The sequence below is a fragment of the Ornithodoros turicata genome, unplaced genomic scaffold, assembly GCF_037126465.1.
Source record: "Ornithodoros turicata isolate Travis unplaced genomic scaffold, ASM3712646v1 ctg00000783.1, whole genome shotgun sequence".
Lineage (NCBI taxonomy): Eukaryota > Metazoa > Arthropoda > Arachnida > Ixodida > Argasidae > Ornithodoros > Ornithodoros turicata.
In genome coordinates, this window is record NW_026999401.1 from 44,470 (window position 1) to 64,362 (window position 19,893).

A 19,893-nucleotide genomic window follows, 5' to 3' on the forward strand; every position below is an offset into this window, starting at 1 on the left:
TTTCTGTATTTTAATTAAACCTTGCTCTGTAGGACGTTTCTATTCGGTCGTTTCATTTATCCGGATGTCCCGGTATCCGGACGATTTCGCCGGGAACGGCACCGTCCGGATAAACGGCGGTCGACTGTACAAGCTTATACCCTAGCCACTCTGCAAACTTAATGCATTAAACGGAATGGCAGTAACTTCACCAGCTAACCAACCATCATCTCGAATGACATCGTCCTCTCCCTGACTTGTTGAAAATAGGAGGCGTACACCTTTTTTGTGACAATTATGCAGCACATAACTGTGCTTGAGCTTGAGGCAAAAAAAAGGGGGCATCCCGATACAGCCCCTGTGTCCTGTTGTCCCAAATTTATCTCCTCAAGTTCAAAGTTTTTGTTTGGTTGATTGATTGATTGATTGACGAGACGTAATGCTCCATTCTATCAAACGGCAGCCATGTCGAAGCAACTATCGCATATTTGTAGGGAAACTGAACCGCATTCTCCCAGCGGAAAGTGACTGTGATATCATATGCCGTGACAAACGTTGACTGGCGGCGGGACATTAAAGGATGATGAAACACCAGGATAACATCGTCATCATTCTATTTATTGCTGTTGTTGTTCGCCATAAAATCAAGCAGGAAATAGCTAACGTCCTGTTATTTCCTCGTGACCACCGCTCACGCCCTTATTAACACGGGTACATAAGCTCTAGAACGACGATTCATCAAACATTCATCGCGGGAAGATGAAGTTTTCAGTGGTGTCCACAGCGGCTTTCGTGCTGGCTTTAGTGACGGGTAAGTGAACTTATTCAATAGCAGTGGGTTGCGCTTTGGCACATCCTATTATTTTTTGCTAATCACCAGCAGGCATATACCGTAATTTCACGCGTATAAGCCGCACCGCAGATAAGCCGCGGGACGCGTTTTTAGGGACGTTTTGAAAATTTTCTGGCAGATAAGCCGCGGGCAATACGAGACGACTGATTTGTGCGACAAAGGAGACCATAGAGAAGGCCATAAACCATGTGGTTCATAGTGTACAACAGATGAGGTCAGTTCTAGAATTCTACGAAGATTGGATTGTGCCCTTGTTGAGGGTTTTTCGTGGACTGATGGGTCAGTGGTCTTCCAGAAGACATGAATTACTGTCACCACATTCGTTAAAGCTGCTTGGGGGAATGCACCAGGAAGATCAATCTACTAGAATGTGGACCCGTCCCTGTTACGCACTGTCCGTGCACTGGCAGGGCAATGTTGTTCCAGAGACACTTGCGGCCCTTTCGTTAAAATTTGCGTATGGGGAAAATACCTGAAAAAAATAGTCATCAGATAAGCCGCACCGGTGGATAAGCCGCAGAGCGCCCGTGAGAAAAATAAAATCGCGCATAAGCCGCGGCTAATACGCGTGAAATTACGGTACTTATTCGTTGTTAGGAATAGGAAATGTTGTGTTCGGGGTGCTGTTCTTTCTCAGTAACCGCTGCTCTTTGCTTTTCTTAAGACAGCTGAGGGATTGGTGACACAAGAGTGGATCGTAAGTATTAAGGCATATCGAGAATTCGCACAATACAGGAAAGTACCTCGCTAGTGGGGGTGGGGTGATGCTATGCGCCCAGCACTGAAACGTCCAGCACATTGGGAATTTCTCCTTTCTAATCACAGCACCTCCACACCCAGTTCTCCCAAACGTCTCCTTGAGCGTTCTGCTGCTTTCGTTTGTTCATTCCGTCGCCATTCCTACGGTCCGAATTCCGACACCGACTGTCCAGTCTGCGTAACCCTCTGGGTTTTTCCCCAGAAGCACGGTCTTCCGCCCCCGAACAGCATGCCGCCACGCCAGGCAGGCAAACAACGCGGCAACTAAGACACCATGGCGTCGCGTTTTGCGCTATCTGACAGGTGTGATCTTTTATTTGTGGTCTCTGCCCTCGGAAATTCCTGTGCTCTGCGCCGAAAATTCCGCTAGAGCGGTAGATGGCGCTAAGGGAACGGCGGGCGCAGAGCCGTTTATAGGGAGAGTTTGGCCATTAGGAGGAGCCTAACTTGAAGCGCGTCATGCGACGTCACGGCTAAGCTACCTCCCTCGCCGTGCTCTATTGTTGTCTCGTTGTAAGCCGGTCGCCGACGCCATATTGATGCTGATCGTTGTTTACGATGCAAGGCGGGAAGACACGTGCGTAGATTGTTCTTCGAAAGCCCTTCGACCTTGAACTCTTTCAGTTTGGCAACAAAGCTCTCCTTATCACAGGCGGCTGTGGGTCATAAGCCGGTTATTCCTGTAGAATGCATTCATTGCGACAACAAAGCTGACGGACAGCATCAATATGGCGCGCACCAGATGGCTGATAAGCGGATTCTGCTTGGATTCAGGCTTTTTGGGCGGCGCAACGACGACTCTGACGTCAAAATAGGCTCCACCCACGAGGCGGCAAAAGATCAGAGAATGGCCAAACTCTCCCTATAAATGGCTCTGGGCGGGCGCAGAGAAGCTAGTACTCCCCGTAAGAAATTTATTTTCCATTTTATATGCACCGCTTATGGACAACGTACTGTATGCACTGTAAATTTTTTAGAACTGAGCTGGGAAATTTGCCAAGTAGATGTCACTTTTTTACCCCACCAATGCGAAGAGCGTGCCGAATTTACCCATATTCATGATATTTGACAGGGATATTCAAGAGCTATCCCATCGGAACAAATAGCCGAACATCATTCTCTTTGGAGCACCCCGAGCATAGCGCGCGACGACTTTGTGAGCTCGATCGCTGTTAGGTCGACAAGAGAAGTTTGAAAACCCAGCCCACACAGTGATAGTAGAAAAAGTGACAGTTCCTGAAATTGGGAAAGGGAAGACATGATCCCAGGGAAAGCAAGATGCGATAAGCCATGTCTCTGTTATCTCTTTCTAGTATCCCGGTCTGGGCCGTGTTACCGACCTCCTTTCGTCGGGCTGACAACGGCGCTGCGCTGAAAAATTCGTCGCGCGCTATGCTCCGGTGTTCGGCTATTTTTTCCGATTGGAATGTCAATTACCATGAGATTGAGGAAATTCGGCACCCTGTTCACATTGGTGTGGTAAAAAAGTGACCTTTACTTGGCAAATTTCCGAGTTCAGTTCGCAAGTAGCGCACAGTTAACGCAGTTAAGTAGCACAGAAGTCATTTTTAACACCCAGTTTTCTTCCAATAAAACTGTTAAGTAGGCCATTAAGATGCACCATGCGAAGTAATTTACACCACAGAGTCATAATTATCGCGGAAATTGAATTTAAAATACGCCGCAAAAAGCGACCGTGCGCAACGGTGGTGAAGAGCAGTACCAGCCTGTGATCTGCCTGGAACCTCGCGCTGACGCTATAAGGAGAACGCTCGATGATTGGCCTAGAGAAATGTTGTCTGCTACTCCGCTGTCGTCTGCTACTCGGCTGTTCGGGGTTGTGATAAAGCCTTTCTCCTTGCCTCGGTAACGCTTCGGCCGCTCCTTCTATCCCCAATTCTCCGGGAAAACTGGCAAAACAGGTTTACGGCGGCAAAGGGACAAGGCGCTGACCCCCACTGACCGGCAAACCAGAACGAGTCCCCTTATGCCGTCATCGGTGACGTGCCATCATACCTCCTCATCCTCGTTATAGCTGGAGTGGCGAGTTGAGGGTGAACGCCCGGAGCTATGTTTATGTGAGTTTTTTTTTTCTGGGAAACAAATTGCACACATCAAAACCTTTCGCGCTATTCGGTATAATGACACATACACTTTCATTAGATGTCTTAATCTGAATTTTTTTTGGATGGCCCTCTGTACTCCTTTAAGCGATAATGTGTTAAATACCTGAGACTGTACTTCGTAGCATTTGGATGTATAGTGTCACTTTTTTTTTTTTTTTCATTTCTCAAGGGCACACGGCCGCACCGACGGCGCTGCCGGCGTGTACAAACGGCATTCTATGGCTGGGGGAGTGTTTGTGTGTGTTGTGTTGTCTCTATAGTGGCTGCAGCAACCGTTCAAACATGGTGCACTACAAAGGCTCTGCCTTGGTGGCGGAAACGACGAGAACCACGGCAGGTGACAGTTTAATCTTTGTGTGGACCCATAGAAGTTCTAACGCCTAAAAACGGTGGAGTCTCACACCTTACCAGGAACGAGCCTCGCCATTGTCCGTTCGGGTGTCACTGCCACAGTATCAGGCTTCCAGCAAACCATATATATCCGAAAATGTCTACAATCACACCTCGTTTTATGAACCCTCGATATACGAATTCCCTCAACTTACGAACGGCTCCACAGGGAACCAAACATTTTCCGTGTCTTTTGACCTCGTTTTACGAACCCTCGATATCCGAACTATGAACGGATTATTAGGGAACGGACCCAAAGTAACCAAGCCATTCTGACCTCGATATACGAACGGGCGTTATGAACGTACAGAGGACAGGCCAATGGACCGGAGGATAATGAAAGTTCCTTAGTACATGCTGCCAAGGTCAAACATACAATGTCACAACGCCACTACGTTCCACAAACATGATTCACCATTTCCTGAAAGAATAATTCAGGCGTTTACAGCCGAATGGTTGTGAGTTTGGACCAGGTCTCGGAGATGGAAACATCTGGCCATTCCAAGAGAAGGCGTTCAGTCCTGACAGCCGGTGACAAGCGTGATCTTTGCCGTTGGAAACACTCTCATCCGCGCGCGATACGGTACTTTGAGAACCGGGTGGATGAGTCAAGTGTCAGACTTCTGTCATCTCTTCTAAACAGGATAAACCCTGCCGAAAGTATGGTGCAAAGCACAATTACGCAGTATTTTCCAAAATAAAACTCATTCAAATCGACGATTTCCCGTGGTTTTGTGAGGCATTTGTGCATTGCACACCTCGGACCTCGATTTACGAATACCTCGATTTACGAACGATTTTCTGAGAAACGAAGGGTGTTCGTAAAGCGAGGTTTGACTGTACAGGATATCCCACTTTGAACTTTAGGATATACCACGGACTTTGTCACAGAGCCCGTTTACATCCAGGAGACGTTCTGTGGACTAGCACTCCTTAGTCATTTGTAGATCCTCCGAATATCCCTGGAACGTCTTGTTAGGATATAGAATATAGGGACATCGTGCAAGCAGGTTCAACTTTGCCTTTGAAAAGTTATGCTAGTGTCATTTACGCTTTTTACGCAGTCTACATGATCTTGTAAACAGTCCTGGCGAATGAAGTTACTTGTAAGCAGTTAAGATTGATCAATTCAAATACAATTTGGCGTGGGGTAGTGAAAGGCGCGTTCACTCTGATTATATGTAGAGGAGGAACAGGAGATGCTAAAGGAACTAAGTTGTTGCAGTATGCATGAAGTTACTTTAAAAGAAATATGAAAATTGAAGTCACTAAGCGTAAAGTGCAACAACCTCCTTGCCGTAGGACTTCCTATTCGCCCATACAATTTCAATAGCAGGTACCACATGCAAACTATTTAAGGTGAAAATATTTATTTAAGAAATAATTCCCTGATAACCGATGACAAGTAACCCACTGCCGAACACTGCTTACAGCAGCTTGTGCGGTATTCTGTAAAAAAGAAAAAAAAAGAAAAACTTCATGAATTGGAGCCTGATCACACCACCTTTCGTCACCCGTTGCCACTGGCATTCAAGCTGACCTCTGAGAAAGAGTTCATGACTAAAGACAATAAGTCCCTTGGGTCTAAAAATAGGAAGACATACACTTCATACACAGGTTCTCCCTCATCTTGTATGTTTGCACACAATTACACATGGTTCACACCTGTTACTGAGAGAACAGCACTTCGCAACCAGCAAGAACTAGTTGTGCACGACACAACAAGACCACAGGGTGCGTACGACACAACAAAGCACAGCAGTCGACAGAACAGACGAGCGACAGACATGTGCAACAGACTCCAGAACGACACACGAGAAACATCTACAACAGACGACAAGGTCCCAGTATACGACAGTCTTGTTTGCCATATTTTTCTGTCGTCCTTTTTTTTTCAACTGGGATATGTCTATGGTACATCCAGGGAACGTTGTATGAGGTGACGAATGGGCTGTAAATTTTCGGCCATCCAGTAAACGTCTGCAGAATTTGCGTGACATCCACGACGTTTGAGACGAATTTGGTACGTCTCCTGAATATTATGGTTTACTGGGCTCCTGTTGCCTCACATTGTAATATGCAAGTTTGTACGCGTTCTGAGGCACTTTTATCTCCGTCCCGTCGTGTATGGTTGTTCAGAGCATTCTAGCTACCATCTGACTACATTTATCAATTCTATGACGACACTCGCCAGTTCGCCTTAGCTGTCTACTCCGCGAGACCGTAATCTGAACAAAATGGGAAAACTGTTCACAGAATTATCACACGTACGAACTTATACAAGAGCCGGACGTTTCAAACTTTTTTTTTTTTTTTTTTTACTAAACCTGGAGAAGCTCGTCCCGCAATGAGCGGGCTCCATAGCGATGTTTTCCACTCAAAGATGGTGGACTCAAGGACTGGGCATGCGCATACGCGTTGTTGGAAATGGTCCATTGATGAACACGAATGACAACAATGGACCTTTTCCGAGTAAGCATAAGAGCATGCTCAGCCACGCGACTGCCATGTTTTGGGGTAGGTAATCTGTGTCAAGGTTGCGCAGACGTTCGAGGCCGACGGTGGACGACCCCACAATGCACTTAAAGTCGAGTGCAATAGGGGTGGACGGGTAGGTGGAAGGCCTTGAACAGACTCCTGAAACTAAAGAACATTGATAAGACACATACCGTCCATAGGCGCCGACTGCGGGGGGGCGCGGGGGCCCTTGCCCCCCCGGAACATGAACTAGGGGGGGGGGCGCCGCCTCCCCCGGGAAGTCCCGCTAAGGGACTGACACCAACCTTTGGGGCTCGGCGCGCCCGGGTCAAAAGAGCGAAGAGGCACCAACCCCCAAAAAACATCTTGCAATTTGTAAAATATGTATCCGCCCACCATACTCATTATCACGGTAGAAGGTGAGGCGAAGAAACACAGAGGATGACACAACACATAGCCTGAATTTCGCCCAAAGCAATCAGATCAATGAAACGAAGCAGTCGAAAAGCTACCAGCAGCTGCCAATGAGGTGTAACGGTAGAATATTCGGAACGCATATCCGTTGGGAGCGGGTTCAACTCCCGCTGCTCCATTTCATTGACCATATTCATAATATTGCGCGCATTTCGGGTCAAACACCGAGGATTCAATGCATTTTGTTCCGTTTACACTCAGTTTTCAAAGGCGTAATGCCTTCAGTTGTGTACATGTTCTCTGTTTACGTTCTCTCTGTTTTTTCTTTTTCTTTTTTTTTTTCTGTTCTTCCTTCCTCTTATTTCTATACCAGTTTTGCATACATCATAAGATCCCGCCAGAGTGTGTGATTCTTCAGCTTTAGTTTTTGTGTTCTTCATTTTTCTTTTCCTTTTCTTTCCTTCTTTTTGTTTCCTTTTGCTTTCTTTTTTCTTTGCCTTTTTTGTCTTCCCCCTTTCACTTTTTTTTTAAATAACACGCCGACATCCATCTGGCTTCCCCTTCTTTTTTTTTCTTAATAAACATATCCCCCCCCCTCCCGCCAGAGTATTTATTTTGCGGTGCGCCCTTGCCCCCCCTGGGAAAATGAAAACTCTCCGCCTCTGATACCGTCCACCCCTATTGCACTCGACTTTCAGTACATTGTGCTGCTGGGGACGCTTCGTACGTGTAATCAGTACAATACGCTTTCACTCTTTCAGCATTCGTTTTGCAATCTTCTTCTTGCGACACGCCACACGCGATATGCCAGTCCTAAAAGTGCCCCTCGCTCATTTGGGGACAAAATACCAGGTTTTGCAGTCCTGCGCCGGGGGCGACACGTACACGGAAAAGGTCCATTGGGTTTTTTGTAACCAGATTGTACAGAGGAAAATTTGTCTGATTCATGATTCCTCTGTAGGAAATTTCTAGAGTTTTGCTAATTAAAAGTCTAACTAAGCACTGCTTGGGCAACCGTTCTGAGACCATTCCTCCAATTTCACTCTCGGACGTCGCCTGCTCGCTGGAGGCGGGGGCCGACGTCCTAGATCCTATATAGCACTATAGGTCTTATATAGATCCTATATAGATCCTATATAGCACTATCGTAACACACCGCGCGCTGTGCTACAGAAGTGGGCAGCACTGAATAAACAAGGTCACGTTAGCACGTTCAAGATGAAGGTAGACTCTGTTCTTACTTGTGTCTGTGCCTGTTCGAACTGTAGGCGGCCACCGTCCTGAGCCACTTCCACTCACGTGTGAGTCAAAAAATAAAAACTTTCCGCAGGTAACCTTGGAACTCCAGGGGGTGGATACCACGGCCTCTTGCCCCCCTCTCGGTACGACGCCGCGTCATCAGATCCCGGGTTCATTCAATGCGCCAACCCAACTTCGTTAGAGGGTCAATGGGTTCTCAACGAATTCGACGATAAGGAATGTGTGTCTCTGGTCAAGGAAAAGTGCGGAAACCTGACAGAGTATAATACGCAACGCTGGGTCGAAGGCATAAGGGTAAGCTGCAGTGGGTGAACTCTTACTCTGCGTCACTTACAGGTGCGGTACTATTTGTGGTTTTCTTTCTGCAGGTACGTGATAACTGCAGTGCAATCCCCCGATGGACGGCCATTGCAACCTTCACGGCTCCAGGCAACAAATATCCAACGGAGGGTGGCCATGCAGCCATTTTTGAATCCTGCACTCCAGATGGCATCAGGGTAAGTCACCATCATACGTTCCTCACCGTAACAGTCAGAGTCGTGCATTGATATTGAGTGTCACACGGGTAATGCAGGTTTACGACCAGAATGTCAGCCAGCCAGTACAAAGATGGCGCTTCTACGGTTATGCCAACCTCTTCTCCACTATTCGGCTGCCGTAAGAAAGTACGTCAGGAAAAATAAATGTTTGATCCAATATGTACCTTATGCCTGATTGCTTGACTTGCAAAATAACTGGTCTGCATTTTCCTTTCCTTCTTGCGGTGTTGCGCCCGAAAGGGTGGAATTAGAGGAATTGACCACGAAAAATATCAAGCTATTCAATGAGAATCAGAAGTGGAGGCTGTACATCTACAGGAAAAGATATAAAAGGGGGACTTTATTAAAAACTAAGAGGGGGTATTCGACGTTTCGACAGCAGCGCTCTCTTCAACAGGAATGGGTTATTATGGGGACGCAGGATAATTCCAAAGAATGAGAGGGGAATATGTACAAGGGGAGAGGGCTGCATATTTGTTTGCTTTGTCAAACAAGGTAGAAGGGTAAAATGAATCACAGGAAGTCATGTTCTTCACCGGGGGCCTCCCAGTCTCCAAGCGCACGCGTTACCGGCGAGTGGCGTCTGGGGTTTTTCCTGGGTTTCCCTCAGATGTGTAATAGGCGTATGCCGGCACAGTTCCCCTGAAGTCGGCCCATGGACGCAGCTATCCTCCCCCCGAGCGGATTCCGCTCGGTCTTCCACTTCACCCTTTCCTCTACACCACCTTTCCCTTCCCGAGAAACATGCCGCCTAATCAGGCAGGCAGACCTCTCGGGTTCCTCCCAACGACACTCCTCCTCCTCCTCACCGGGGGCAGTGATTTCCTGGGGTGACCAACCGGCGAGTCTGAAAGGTATATAAAAGAGTGTATGTATTCTGAGAGGGGGGGTATCGTTTATCTAAAGAAATAAAAATATAAGAAAGAAAGGGCAGTCTGCCTGCCGAGACTGGCGGCAAGTTGCCACAGAGAGAACAAAGACCAGCAAAATGGGAAACACGAAAACACGGGACTTAGCAGCAACTAGACACCCGACACATGGCGATGATACGTTCAGTGCAAAGTTCGGTGGCTGTGCCATCTCGTGGTCGCCCTCGGCGCACACCATACAGTTCGTCATAATCACTTTCACACTCTAAGAAAAAAAGGAGTAAAATGGGGAGTAATTGCAGCTTCTACTCCCCTAGTCTGCAATTACTCCCCATTTTAGTCCCCTAACCCAACATTTAGTCCCAACGTTTACTCCCCAGGACTGAAAATTGTCACTAAACTTCGCGAATGGTCTCCTGAATGCAAAAGTCTACGTAAATATGTGCTCTTGGTCAATTTGAACGACATAAGGCTGTATAACTCACACAACGTAGCAATTTTCCAGCCACACAGAGTAAGAAACAGTTAGCGCATCTTTCTTCGCAAATTGTGCCCTAGTATGGGGCAAGATTTTATATCACTCGATATATCACGGTTGACGGTTTGCTTCAAAGTATCTTCATGCATGCGCACCAATTATGTACCTGGGACTCTTACAACAGCGCGTGAAATGCGGTCTTCACTCTGTGAGATTCATTTACTACCGTGCATTTACTCCCGAAAGGGACTATTTTTTGTGGCAATGCAATTACTCCCCAAAAGGAGTAAAAGTACTCCTTTTTTTCTTAGAGTGCAGTTGGTCACATGTTGGTTGTTCACAGTTGTCATAGGTTGTTGGTAACTCAGTTCACAAGCGTTGTCTATTTCTTCTTTGCTGCCAGAGAATACCCAAAAAGGTTACCCTCCTTCGCGAAATTCTAGGACTATGATTCATGTTGCCCGCCGCGTTGAAATTGGTCCAGTAGGGTCAATGAGTGACTCCAGAAGGGGGTTCTCGGTGACCTACAGGTCCCTCATTCTTTCCATTAGGCGTTTCCTTTGCTGTTCGTATGTTCTGCAGTGGAACAAGATATGTTATTTTCCTCAACATCACAGGTGTTGCACAGCGCATATTTACTTCGTCCTGTGATGCATGGGACGTCCTTAGTCTTGGCGCTTCGATTCCCAGTCTCATTAGAAGCGAAGTTTCCTCCCTTGTGAAACCCCTTGTGACGCAGAGGGAGGAGCTGTTTGTATCGCTGTCCTGGCATCGGGGTGAAAGCGCATACATGGGGGGGATATAGGTTTATTGCAAAAAAAAAGACAAAGAAAGAGGGGAAAGGTTAGCCTGGCTCCAGACGCCGACTTGCTATTCCCGCTCACAAAAAAGGAAAAATAAAAAGAAGGAAAAGAAAGAAAAAAACGAAAAGAGCGAAAGAAAAGAGGCGCAGTCACAGGCTCAGCGCGAGTCCTGTGTCAGTAAGGAAGCGTACGAGTTCCCTTCCGACGCGCCACTGAATGGGGCGTTGCAGAGGGCCCAATAGCGTTGCCAGCGAGACCTCCCTCAGCCCTAGGGCAGCTAGCCGCTCCATCAGAGTGGCACGGGGAGCGGCGAACAGGTGACAGTGGAGGAGTAGGTGGGAAGTGTTGCCCTCGGTGGAGCAGGCTGCACATGTAGGGGTGTCAAGCGTGCTGAGTTGGAAGGACCATGTTGGCGTTCGAGCCACGCTTAACCGCAGACGGTGGATAACAGACGCCTCCCTCCTCGTGATGTTTGGGCGAGGGACGTATTGCATTTTTGGGTCGATGGAGTGATGTATTTGGGTCGATGGAGAAATGTATTGGGCGAGATGGCACGTTCTATGAAATCTTGGACACAGCGAGAGCGCAAGCGACGTATTTGGAGCAGGCAGGCTGACATTGAAAGCGGGATGCTGAGACTCAAGGCAGCCGTGGTATGGGCACGTTTCGCAGCAATGTCGGCACGGGTACTTCCGGGCAGCCCGACGTGACTGGGTACCCACTGGAGCCGTACGCTGTGGCCGGAAGCCAGGAGCTCGTTGTATCTGGCGATTACAAGCGTGCGGAGATCGCAAATAGCACTGCACCGGTACGACGCCAAGGTCTCCAATGCTGACTTGCTGTCCGTGAAGATGGACCACGAGTCGGCCTGTGAACCGGATATGGCGTTGAGCGCTTCATAGATGGCTGTCAGTTCAGCTTCAGTGGATGAAGTTTCATGCGGCAGCTTGAAAGCCTGCGCAGTGTCACTGTGAGGCATGTAGAAAGCTGCAGACGACGCGCCGTACACAACCGAGCCATCCGTGAAAATTGCTTTACGCTGACCGTGGACGGGGCTCAAATGCTTCAAATGCTCAAGAGCAAACTGGCACGCAGCGAGGACAGGAGTGTCTTTTTTGCGGGACATGTCGGGAATATGCAGGTCCATCAGAGGCAGCACGAGGGTCCACAAAGGTGGGGCGTATAGCAGGCGCGACGGAGGGGGCGGAAGAGACTGTGGCAGTCTGCAAACAGCAGCCCCGAAAGCTGAGTTTTCATACAGTAGGTGAATGTCCCGTAGGTAGTGGGCAGCATGTCGTGTGCGGTACCGCGCACAAGAGCGCAGGGTCTCCATGTCGCGTAGGACGTGGGCTGGCGTCTCCTTCGCCTCAGCCAAGACCAGGAAGGTGTCGGTCTTTTTGGGACCACCAAGGCTCCCTCGAAGGACCAAGGAACACTCGAAGGCTTCGCGCCTGGATGTTCAAAAGTTCGCGCTCTGTTGTTGAACTTAGACCGTGCAATACCGGTAAGCTGTAACGCAGGACCCCTAGGACGAGTGCGGTACGCACTTGGCGAAGGTCAGGGTATGATGGGCCCCAGGACGAACCAGAAATGCGGCGGAGGACGTTCACGATGGTAGTCGCCGCTGTAGACAGAGCCTTATTGACGTGCTTGGACCAAGTCAGCTCCCTGTCAATGGTTATGCCCAGGTATTTGTGATGACGTACGAAGGCGAGCTGCTGGCCGTCAATGCGGAGGGGGAATTTGCGGAAGGATCGGCGCGTAAATGCCATGGCAACAGTCTTGCTAGGTGAGATAGAAAGACCACGGTCGGAGAGGTAAGTACGATAGTGTCCAGAGCACCTTGCATTGATTACATCCCGACGGGTGGAGGACGCCAGGGGAACAGGGACAGGGTACACACACCCTACACACACGTTTTAGTATACCTTATAAAACTTTACACATGGCGCTAAACTTCCGCAATAACTCGATGCACTAAAACGATGTAATTAAATGCTACTCTACACATGTCAGCCAGTGCCCTCACGTGTGCTTGCGTTTTTAAGGAATCCGGCAGGATGATAATGGTACAATTATGTTATTTATACCCCTGTCACACGGGCATTTCGATCCTTCTCGAATCCGATCTGCATCGAACTTCCCGAGCACGCTCGAGTTTTGACGCTGCTACACGGCCACTTTCAATGCGCATTGAATGGTTGACCTGTGCAAATGAATAAACGGAACTCATTAATTTCGCGTTTCCTATATAACAGCGATATTAGTGGTAATTTATCGTATACCGATGTAAGCATCATTTGTAGCTTCGCGCGCATGTCCGTCTTAAGTTATGACAGTTCACCGGGGTCGAGGATGCAAACGGCGGCCGTCGAGCCGTCTTGAAATTCTCAATCCTGTTATGGGAACTGTCTTGAGTCAAGCAGGATCAAAGTTCGATCCTGCTTGGAAGCGGCCGTGTAGCACCATCCGATCTGCATTGGGTTCAAGCAGGTTCGGTCGAGCAGGATCGAAAATGCCCGTGTGACAGGGGTATAAGTCAAGTTGACTACCAAGCATGAAGTGGCCACCGTTCATGCTTGGGTGGTTGATGTGATGGCATCAGCCCAGCAACAAAGGTAAAGAAACACCTCTTACTTGCTCTTCACTCTTCCACTGAGACTACCTCTCCACGAAGAACCCTTTTCCAATATAAAAATGAACTCCGTCACCTCAACTGCATGAGCAGGTAAGCGTAAAAACACATATTCACTCAAAAACATTGGATTGCAGTAATTTTTTCATCATTCGGTTTTCTCCGAAAAACATCGAATACAAACGAATGCCTCAGGAATGATGATGGGAAGTAATCGCTGCACACGTTAAATTTAATACGCACACACACAAAGCTCGGCTTTGACGATTTGGGTATACTACGGCTTCGCTGGGGGGTGGGGGGGATTTATGGGCAAAAAAAGAGGTTCCCTTTGTGATATGTCTCACAGGAGCTAATTTTATACTGGACTTTCGTTTTAAGGCTGCGTTAACGCACATTTTTTTAAACTATGTTGCTATTTATATTAGCCGATAATTGCACGGCAAACCATGTACGTACATGTCAGAAAAGGCACGGAAAAACGCCGATTTCACCGAAATAAATACAAACCAAAAACATATACGGCGAATCCGCCCCAAAATAAAAATCCAAAGCGGGGAACCGTACACATAACCTTATTGTATCTGCGGCAATTGTTGCATTGAAAATGCTAACTCCGATAACTCATAGTGTCGGCCGCAGCATTTAGAAAAAAATGTGGAACGTTTCACGATTTTGCGTGTCATCCTTGCGCAGGGGCCATGCTAATCTTCTCTGTATCGTTCCAATTTTAGTATATGTACTTTGGAAGTACGAAGGAAGTGCACCCCGAACCGTTATTTATACTGGGATGAGGCATGTGATTACAACGCGGCGGTGTCGTAAGATTAGATTGATAAGTATCTGCTTCAATTTTAAAATAAACTATTAAGTGATCTGCATTTGGAGTGAGTTACTTCGATGTGCTCTTCGAGTTTTTTATTCAAGCATTACATTTTCTTTTCTTTTTTTCAGTGTAAGGAAAGCTGGTTTCCAGGCTCTAATTAACACGAGGGTGCAGTAAAGCAGACTTTCTCCCGAAGCAACCCCGTAATACGGAGAAAATGAAAAAATGGAAAACAAACTGCTCGTTCCCCCGAAATGACCTCCTATTTTGTTCTCAACTGGTGTTCCCTTCCCTTCTGTTTGTATATATTTCTTGTTTTCTGCAGTAAAATTTTTAGCTGTGTTTGAGACTTCGTGTTGTGTCTGTCCCTTCGTGTTCCCTAGTCTCGGGGTTTTTACATTATACATTATGCACGGAGAAAATGCCTTGCGCTGTCTCGTGCTTTCGGCATTCACTTCGTATCGTATTATACGTTGGACATTCGTACATGAAACATGTTGTGACTTCGGAGGTGAACGAGTTTGAAAGGATTAGCATTTATCAGCTGTTGATAGCAGCTCGACGTCACATAGTTTTTGTCAGCGGTTCTACAGTGGGAGAGATATATCGGAAAGCGCAGAGCAGTTTTATAAGAGCAATATAATAAGTAATTTATAAGAATAATAATTTAGAAGAGTGCAGAGCAGGTATTTAAGACGAAATTTGAAGTTTCTAACATGTGTAACGAAACTCAGTTTGTATAAATATTTTGTGTGGCCTCGGGTTATTTGGGATACCTTTACGTAAGAGGAATTATGACGAGTTAACAAGGGTTCAAAATCAAGCACTGGGATTTATTTTCAATGGTTACGGCACTTCTATTCCAACGTACAGCAAACAGGAAATTTACGCGGCTTCAGGACAGATTTAGGACAGAGAGATTCAGTTTTTGTAATATTACGTGGAATATATGTATAACATTGACAACTCGAAGTTTCGCGAACTTCGTCCTACAAGAAGCTGTCATTACCCTATAGACCTCTACCTCTTTGTAAACAAATGACGTCACAGTGTTCGACACCGCCACCAGTCTGGTAGAGTTGAACTACGTTCAAAGCTAGTGGCGAATAAGGTCGCGCCCGAAAGCCACGGTCTTGAGGGGATTACGATGGTCTCTGAAAAGGACGCGACCTTCGGTCCTACTTTTCTTTCAATAGGAGGCATCGAACAATGGACCATTTTCATATTCGCGTCGCCCCTGGCGACGGAATGTCGAACGTCGTGTCCTTCCCCCCAATAATGGTGACGCGCTTTTCGGACTGTCACATTGCGTGGGAAAGTAGCCACAGAAGATTGGAAGAAGAATGCGGAAAGAGTGAAAGCGCATTGTACTCATTACCAGACCTCAAACGTCCGCGTAACCTTGAAACCGATTATCTCCCCACAATGAACACGACAGTCTCCCGCAGGTGGGTCCATAGCGATGTTTTCCGCTCAAAGATGGCGGACTCAAGGGCTGGGCATGCGCATACGCGTTGTCGGAAATGGTCCATTCCCCATTCGTGGAACCCAACTCTCCCCTTCGGATCTGTTTCGGTTTCGGTCTGTCTAGAGTCACTAAATAGGTCTGTCTACCAACGTCACGATGACGTTTGTCGGTTAGAGGTTTATTCGCACGCGTCGATTGTTTCAAGTATTCGTATTTTCGACTTATCATTTGCGATTGGAATTTGTTGCCGCAAGCCGTTGTAACAAAATTACAGCAGTTTCTTGGCGGGAAAATTTGAGTCTGACCAAATGATTCACTTTTTTTCTTCTTTTTTTTTGAGTGTGCGTGTGTACGTCTTTTCTTTTCAAGAAGAAAAGAAAAAAAATGCTTAATTGGTGCCAACTTGAGGCCCACCCTACACATGGGCGCTCTCAGGATTTTTTTCCAAGGAAGGGGCGGGGGTAAAAGTGCTTCCGGGGGGCCAAGCGTGCAATCCCCCCCCTTCCCTGCCACCTTTTCTTTCAGCAGGCAGACCTGGAGGACTGTGTGTGGGTGTTCACAGGTTCCTACTATGACATCTGAGTATAATAATTACGACTTATTATGACTAAAAAGTGCACTATTTTCGCAAGCGACCTTGGGGCTCCAGGGGGGGCAAGGGGGGTGACGGCTTCCTTTGCACCCCTCTCGGGACGCCCACGACCCTACATGAACCCTTTGTGGGGTTTGTAGCAGAGCATCAAACCGAACCGGAACCGTAAAGAACCGTTTTTCTTTTTTGTTTTTTGTTTTTTTGCCGAAACCGGACCTATTTAGAAAATTTCGGTTACCGTTTCAAAACCGGTTTCAAAGCATTGAGAGTTCGAGACTGAACCTTTTTCATATATGCCTACCTTAATGTTCCAAAAGTGACCGTTCCATGCGACCCTTTGTTGGTTGTCTGTGCAGGCCTCAAAGAAAAACTGTACAACACTAACGATACATCTTTATAGAGGGCACCACTGACACAGAGAACATATTTCCTTGTTCCGATTAGTTTGAACACTCTCGGTCCTCAGGACGTCCTCAAAGTGTCATCACGTCCTCATCCGTGATGGGATGTCGGGTGGAGATCCAGACTTCTCGTCATAGGAGCTTCCAGTAATGGTCATTTGTACGTCCTGCAGTCGTCTACCGAAGAACAGGCACATATTTTTTTCCTTGCGTCGTGCATTTTAATGTCTGCTCACACTAATTATCAGTTGCCAGTTTGTTTACTAATAGTGTTAAACGTTGAACAAATTTCCTCAAACAATAACCTAATTCAACCAGACAAAGAGTGCTCGTGTATATAATTTTCAAAAGATAGAAACAGAAAATACACAATATAAACATATATAGGGTACAAATACAGATTGAATGATTTCAAAGGAATCTGTCCATGTACTGTAGAGGACATGGTTGCCGAAAATGAGCACTCCGTCGTTTATCTCCTGTCAAACCTCCAGGTGTTGCAATACTTTGTACAATATTTTACAAACTTACAATATTTTGTCTTTTTTTTGCTCGATAACCCCGTGCATGTAGTGTTACATTGAGGAAGAGATATGTCATGCTGCTTGATTCTGCTCAACTTCTGCAAAGCCACACACCCAAAAACGATGCCAACAGGACACACATGTAGAATAGACACATACACACTTGTTACACATTTCGTATTTGCGTTATTCGAGGAAACCCAATCGAAATTACTTTAACAAATGTAAGTTTTCTGGGTTTGGGATTTCTGTATCCCTAGGGTTCTGCGTTTTCAGTTTTAATGCCGAAGAACGTCGAAAAACATACGCTGGTAATTTTTTTTTCGTCATTCAGTTTTCACGGGAAAACACCGAATACAAATGAATGCCCCAGGAAAGATTATGGGAAGTAATCGCTGCACACGTTAAATTAAACACAGACACACACACACAAAGCTCTGCTTTGACGATTTGACTACCACCACTTCGCTGTAGGAGAGGGGGGGGGGGGTTGGCAAAAAAAAAAAAGAAAAGGAAAAACACAACAGTGTTCCTGTTGTGATGTTTCACAGGGGCTAATTTCGCATGGTTTTTCGCTTTAAGGCTGCGTTGACACGCAGTTTTGAAACTACGTTGCGATTTATATTAGCCGATAACTGCAAGGAAAACCATGTACGTATATATGCCAGAAATGTCACGGAAAAACGCCGATTTCACCGAAATAAATACAAACCAAAAACATACGGCGAATCCGCCCTAAAATAAAAACCCAAAGCGGGGAATCGTACACATAACCTTATTGTATCTGCGGCAATTGTTGCATTGAAAATGCTAAAACCGATAACTCATACTGTAGGCCGCAACGTTTAGAAAAAAAAATGTGGAACGCTTCACGATTTTGCGTGTCATCCTTGCGCAGGGGCCATGCTAATCTTCTCTGTATCGTTCCAATTTTAGTATATGTACGATGAAAGATGAAAGTCACTGAAAAGGTTAGCCAGCTGTAGGGTTCGAACCCACATCTTCTGGATTACCGGTCCAGGGCTCTACCAATTGAGCTAAGCTAACACGCCTCCCCAGGGCCTTTCGGGGTGCGTCATCTGAAGGGACGACAAACCAGCCACTCACTCTCACTCACCCTCCTTTCACTCTTACATTTTTTTTTGCTCAATCCCGGTTCGATCCCTACAGCTGGCTAACCTTTTCAGCGACTTTCATCTTTCATCGTTGATTTCTTAGGCATTTGAGGCTTTGTTTGTATCTGTCCCTTCTATGTTGTTCCAGCCTCAGAACATCAGTTTCTCTCTTGTTCAACAGGTGCCGCTTGCGTCGATTTCCGTCGTATGAATGTGTGTATGAGTGACCAAAAAAATGTAAGAGTGAAAGGAGGGTGAGTGAGAGTGAGTGGCTGGTTTGTCGTCCCTTCAGATGACGCACCCCGAAAGTCGCTGGAGAGACGTTTAGCATAGATCAATTGGTAGAGCCCTGGACCGGTAATCCAGAAGATGTGGGTTCGATCCCTACAGCTGGCTAACCTTTTCAGTGACTTTCATCTTTCATCGTTGATTTCTTAGGCATTTGAGGCTTTGTTTGTATCTGTCCCTTCTATGTTGTTCCAGCCTCAGAACATCAGTGTCTCTCTTGTTCAACAGGTGCCGCTTGCGTCGATTTCCGTCGTATGAATGTGTGTATGAGTGAGCAAAAAAATGTAAGAGTGAAAGGAGGGTGAGGGAGAGTGAGTGGCTGGTTTGTCGTCCCTTCAGATGACGCGCCCCGAAAGTCGCTGGAGAGGCGTTTAGCATAGATCAATTGGTAGAGCCCTGGACCGGTAATCCAGAAGATGTGGGTTCGATCCCTACAGCTGGCTAACCTTTTCAGTGACTTTCATCTTTCATCGTTGATTTCTTAGGCATTTGAGGCTTTGTTTGTATCTGTCCCTTCTATGTTGTTCCAGCCTCAGAACATCAGTGTCTCTCTTGTTCAACAGGTGCCGCTTGCGTCGATTTCCGTCGTATGAATGTGTGTATGAGTGAGCAAAAAAATGTAAGAGTGAAAGGAGGGTGAGTGAGAGTGAGTGGCTGGTTTGTCAAGTCCCTTCAGATGACGCACCCCGAAAGTCGCTGGAGAGGCGTTTAGCATAGATCAATTGGTAGAGCCCTGGACCGGTAATCCAGAAGATGTGGGTTCGATCCCTACAGCTGGCTAACCTTTTCAGTGACTTTCATCTTTCATCGTTGATTTCTTAGGCATTTGAGGCTTTGTTTGTATCTGTCCCTTCTATGTTGTTCCAGCCTCAGAACATCAGTGTCTCTCTTGTTCAACAGGTGCCGCTTGCGTCGATTTCCGTCGTATGAATGTGTGTATGAGTGAGCAAAAAAATGTAAGAGTGAAAGGAGGGTGAGTGAGTGGCTGGTTTGTCAAGTCCCTTCAGATGACGCACCCCGAAAGGCGTGTTAGCTTATCTCAATTGGTAGAGCCCTGGACTGGTAATCCAGAAGATGTGGGTTCGATCCCTACAGC

At 46.8% G+C, this 19,893-nt stretch overlaps 1 protein-coding gene, 1 non-coding gene and 1 pseudogene across 2 annotated transcripts; 1 reads left to right on the forward strand and 2 right to left on the reverse strand.

Moving 5' to 3' along the window:
* The first annotated feature begins 678 nt into the window (after positions 1-678).
* On the forward strand, positions 679-8,961 carry LOC135374841 (domesticated amidase effector 2-like). Its single transcript, XM_064607769.1, has 4 exons — positions 679-790; positions 8,330-8,553; positions 8,628-8,756; positions 8,834-8,961. The coding sequence occupies exons 1-4, from the start codon at positions 739-741 to the stop codon at positions 8,918-8,920; spliced, it is 492 nt and encodes a 163-aa protein (XP_064463839.1). The 5' UTR covers positions 679-738; the 3' UTR covers positions 8,921-8,961.
* Positions 8,962-14,234: 5,273 nt separating this feature from the next.
* LOC135374882 (U6 spliceosomal RNA) lies at positions 14,235-14,337 on the reverse strand. Its single transcript, XR_010417143.1, has one exon. It is a non-coding gene; the product is annotated as a U6 spliceosomal RNA (small nuclear RNA).
* A 3,910-nt stretch (positions 14,338-18,247) lies between these two features.
* LOC135374883 (U6 spliceosomal RNA) lies at positions 18,248-18,358 on the reverse strand (annotated as a pseudogene).
* Positions 18,359-19,893: the final 1,535 nt, after the last annotated feature.

Coding starts and splice junctions, on each gene's coding strand:
- LOC135374841 (XM_064607769.1), top strand. CDS start 739: ATGAAGTTTTCAGTGGTGTCCACAGCGGCTTTCGTGCTGGCTTTAGTG. Junction 791..8,329: donor CGTGCTGGCTTTAGTGACGG/GTAAGTGAACTT, acceptor AACTTTCCGCAG/GTAACCTTGGAACTCCAGGG. Junction 8,757..8,833: donor GCACTCCAGATGGCATCAGG/GTAAGTCACCAT, acceptor CGGGTAATGCAG/GTTTACGACCAGAATGTCAG.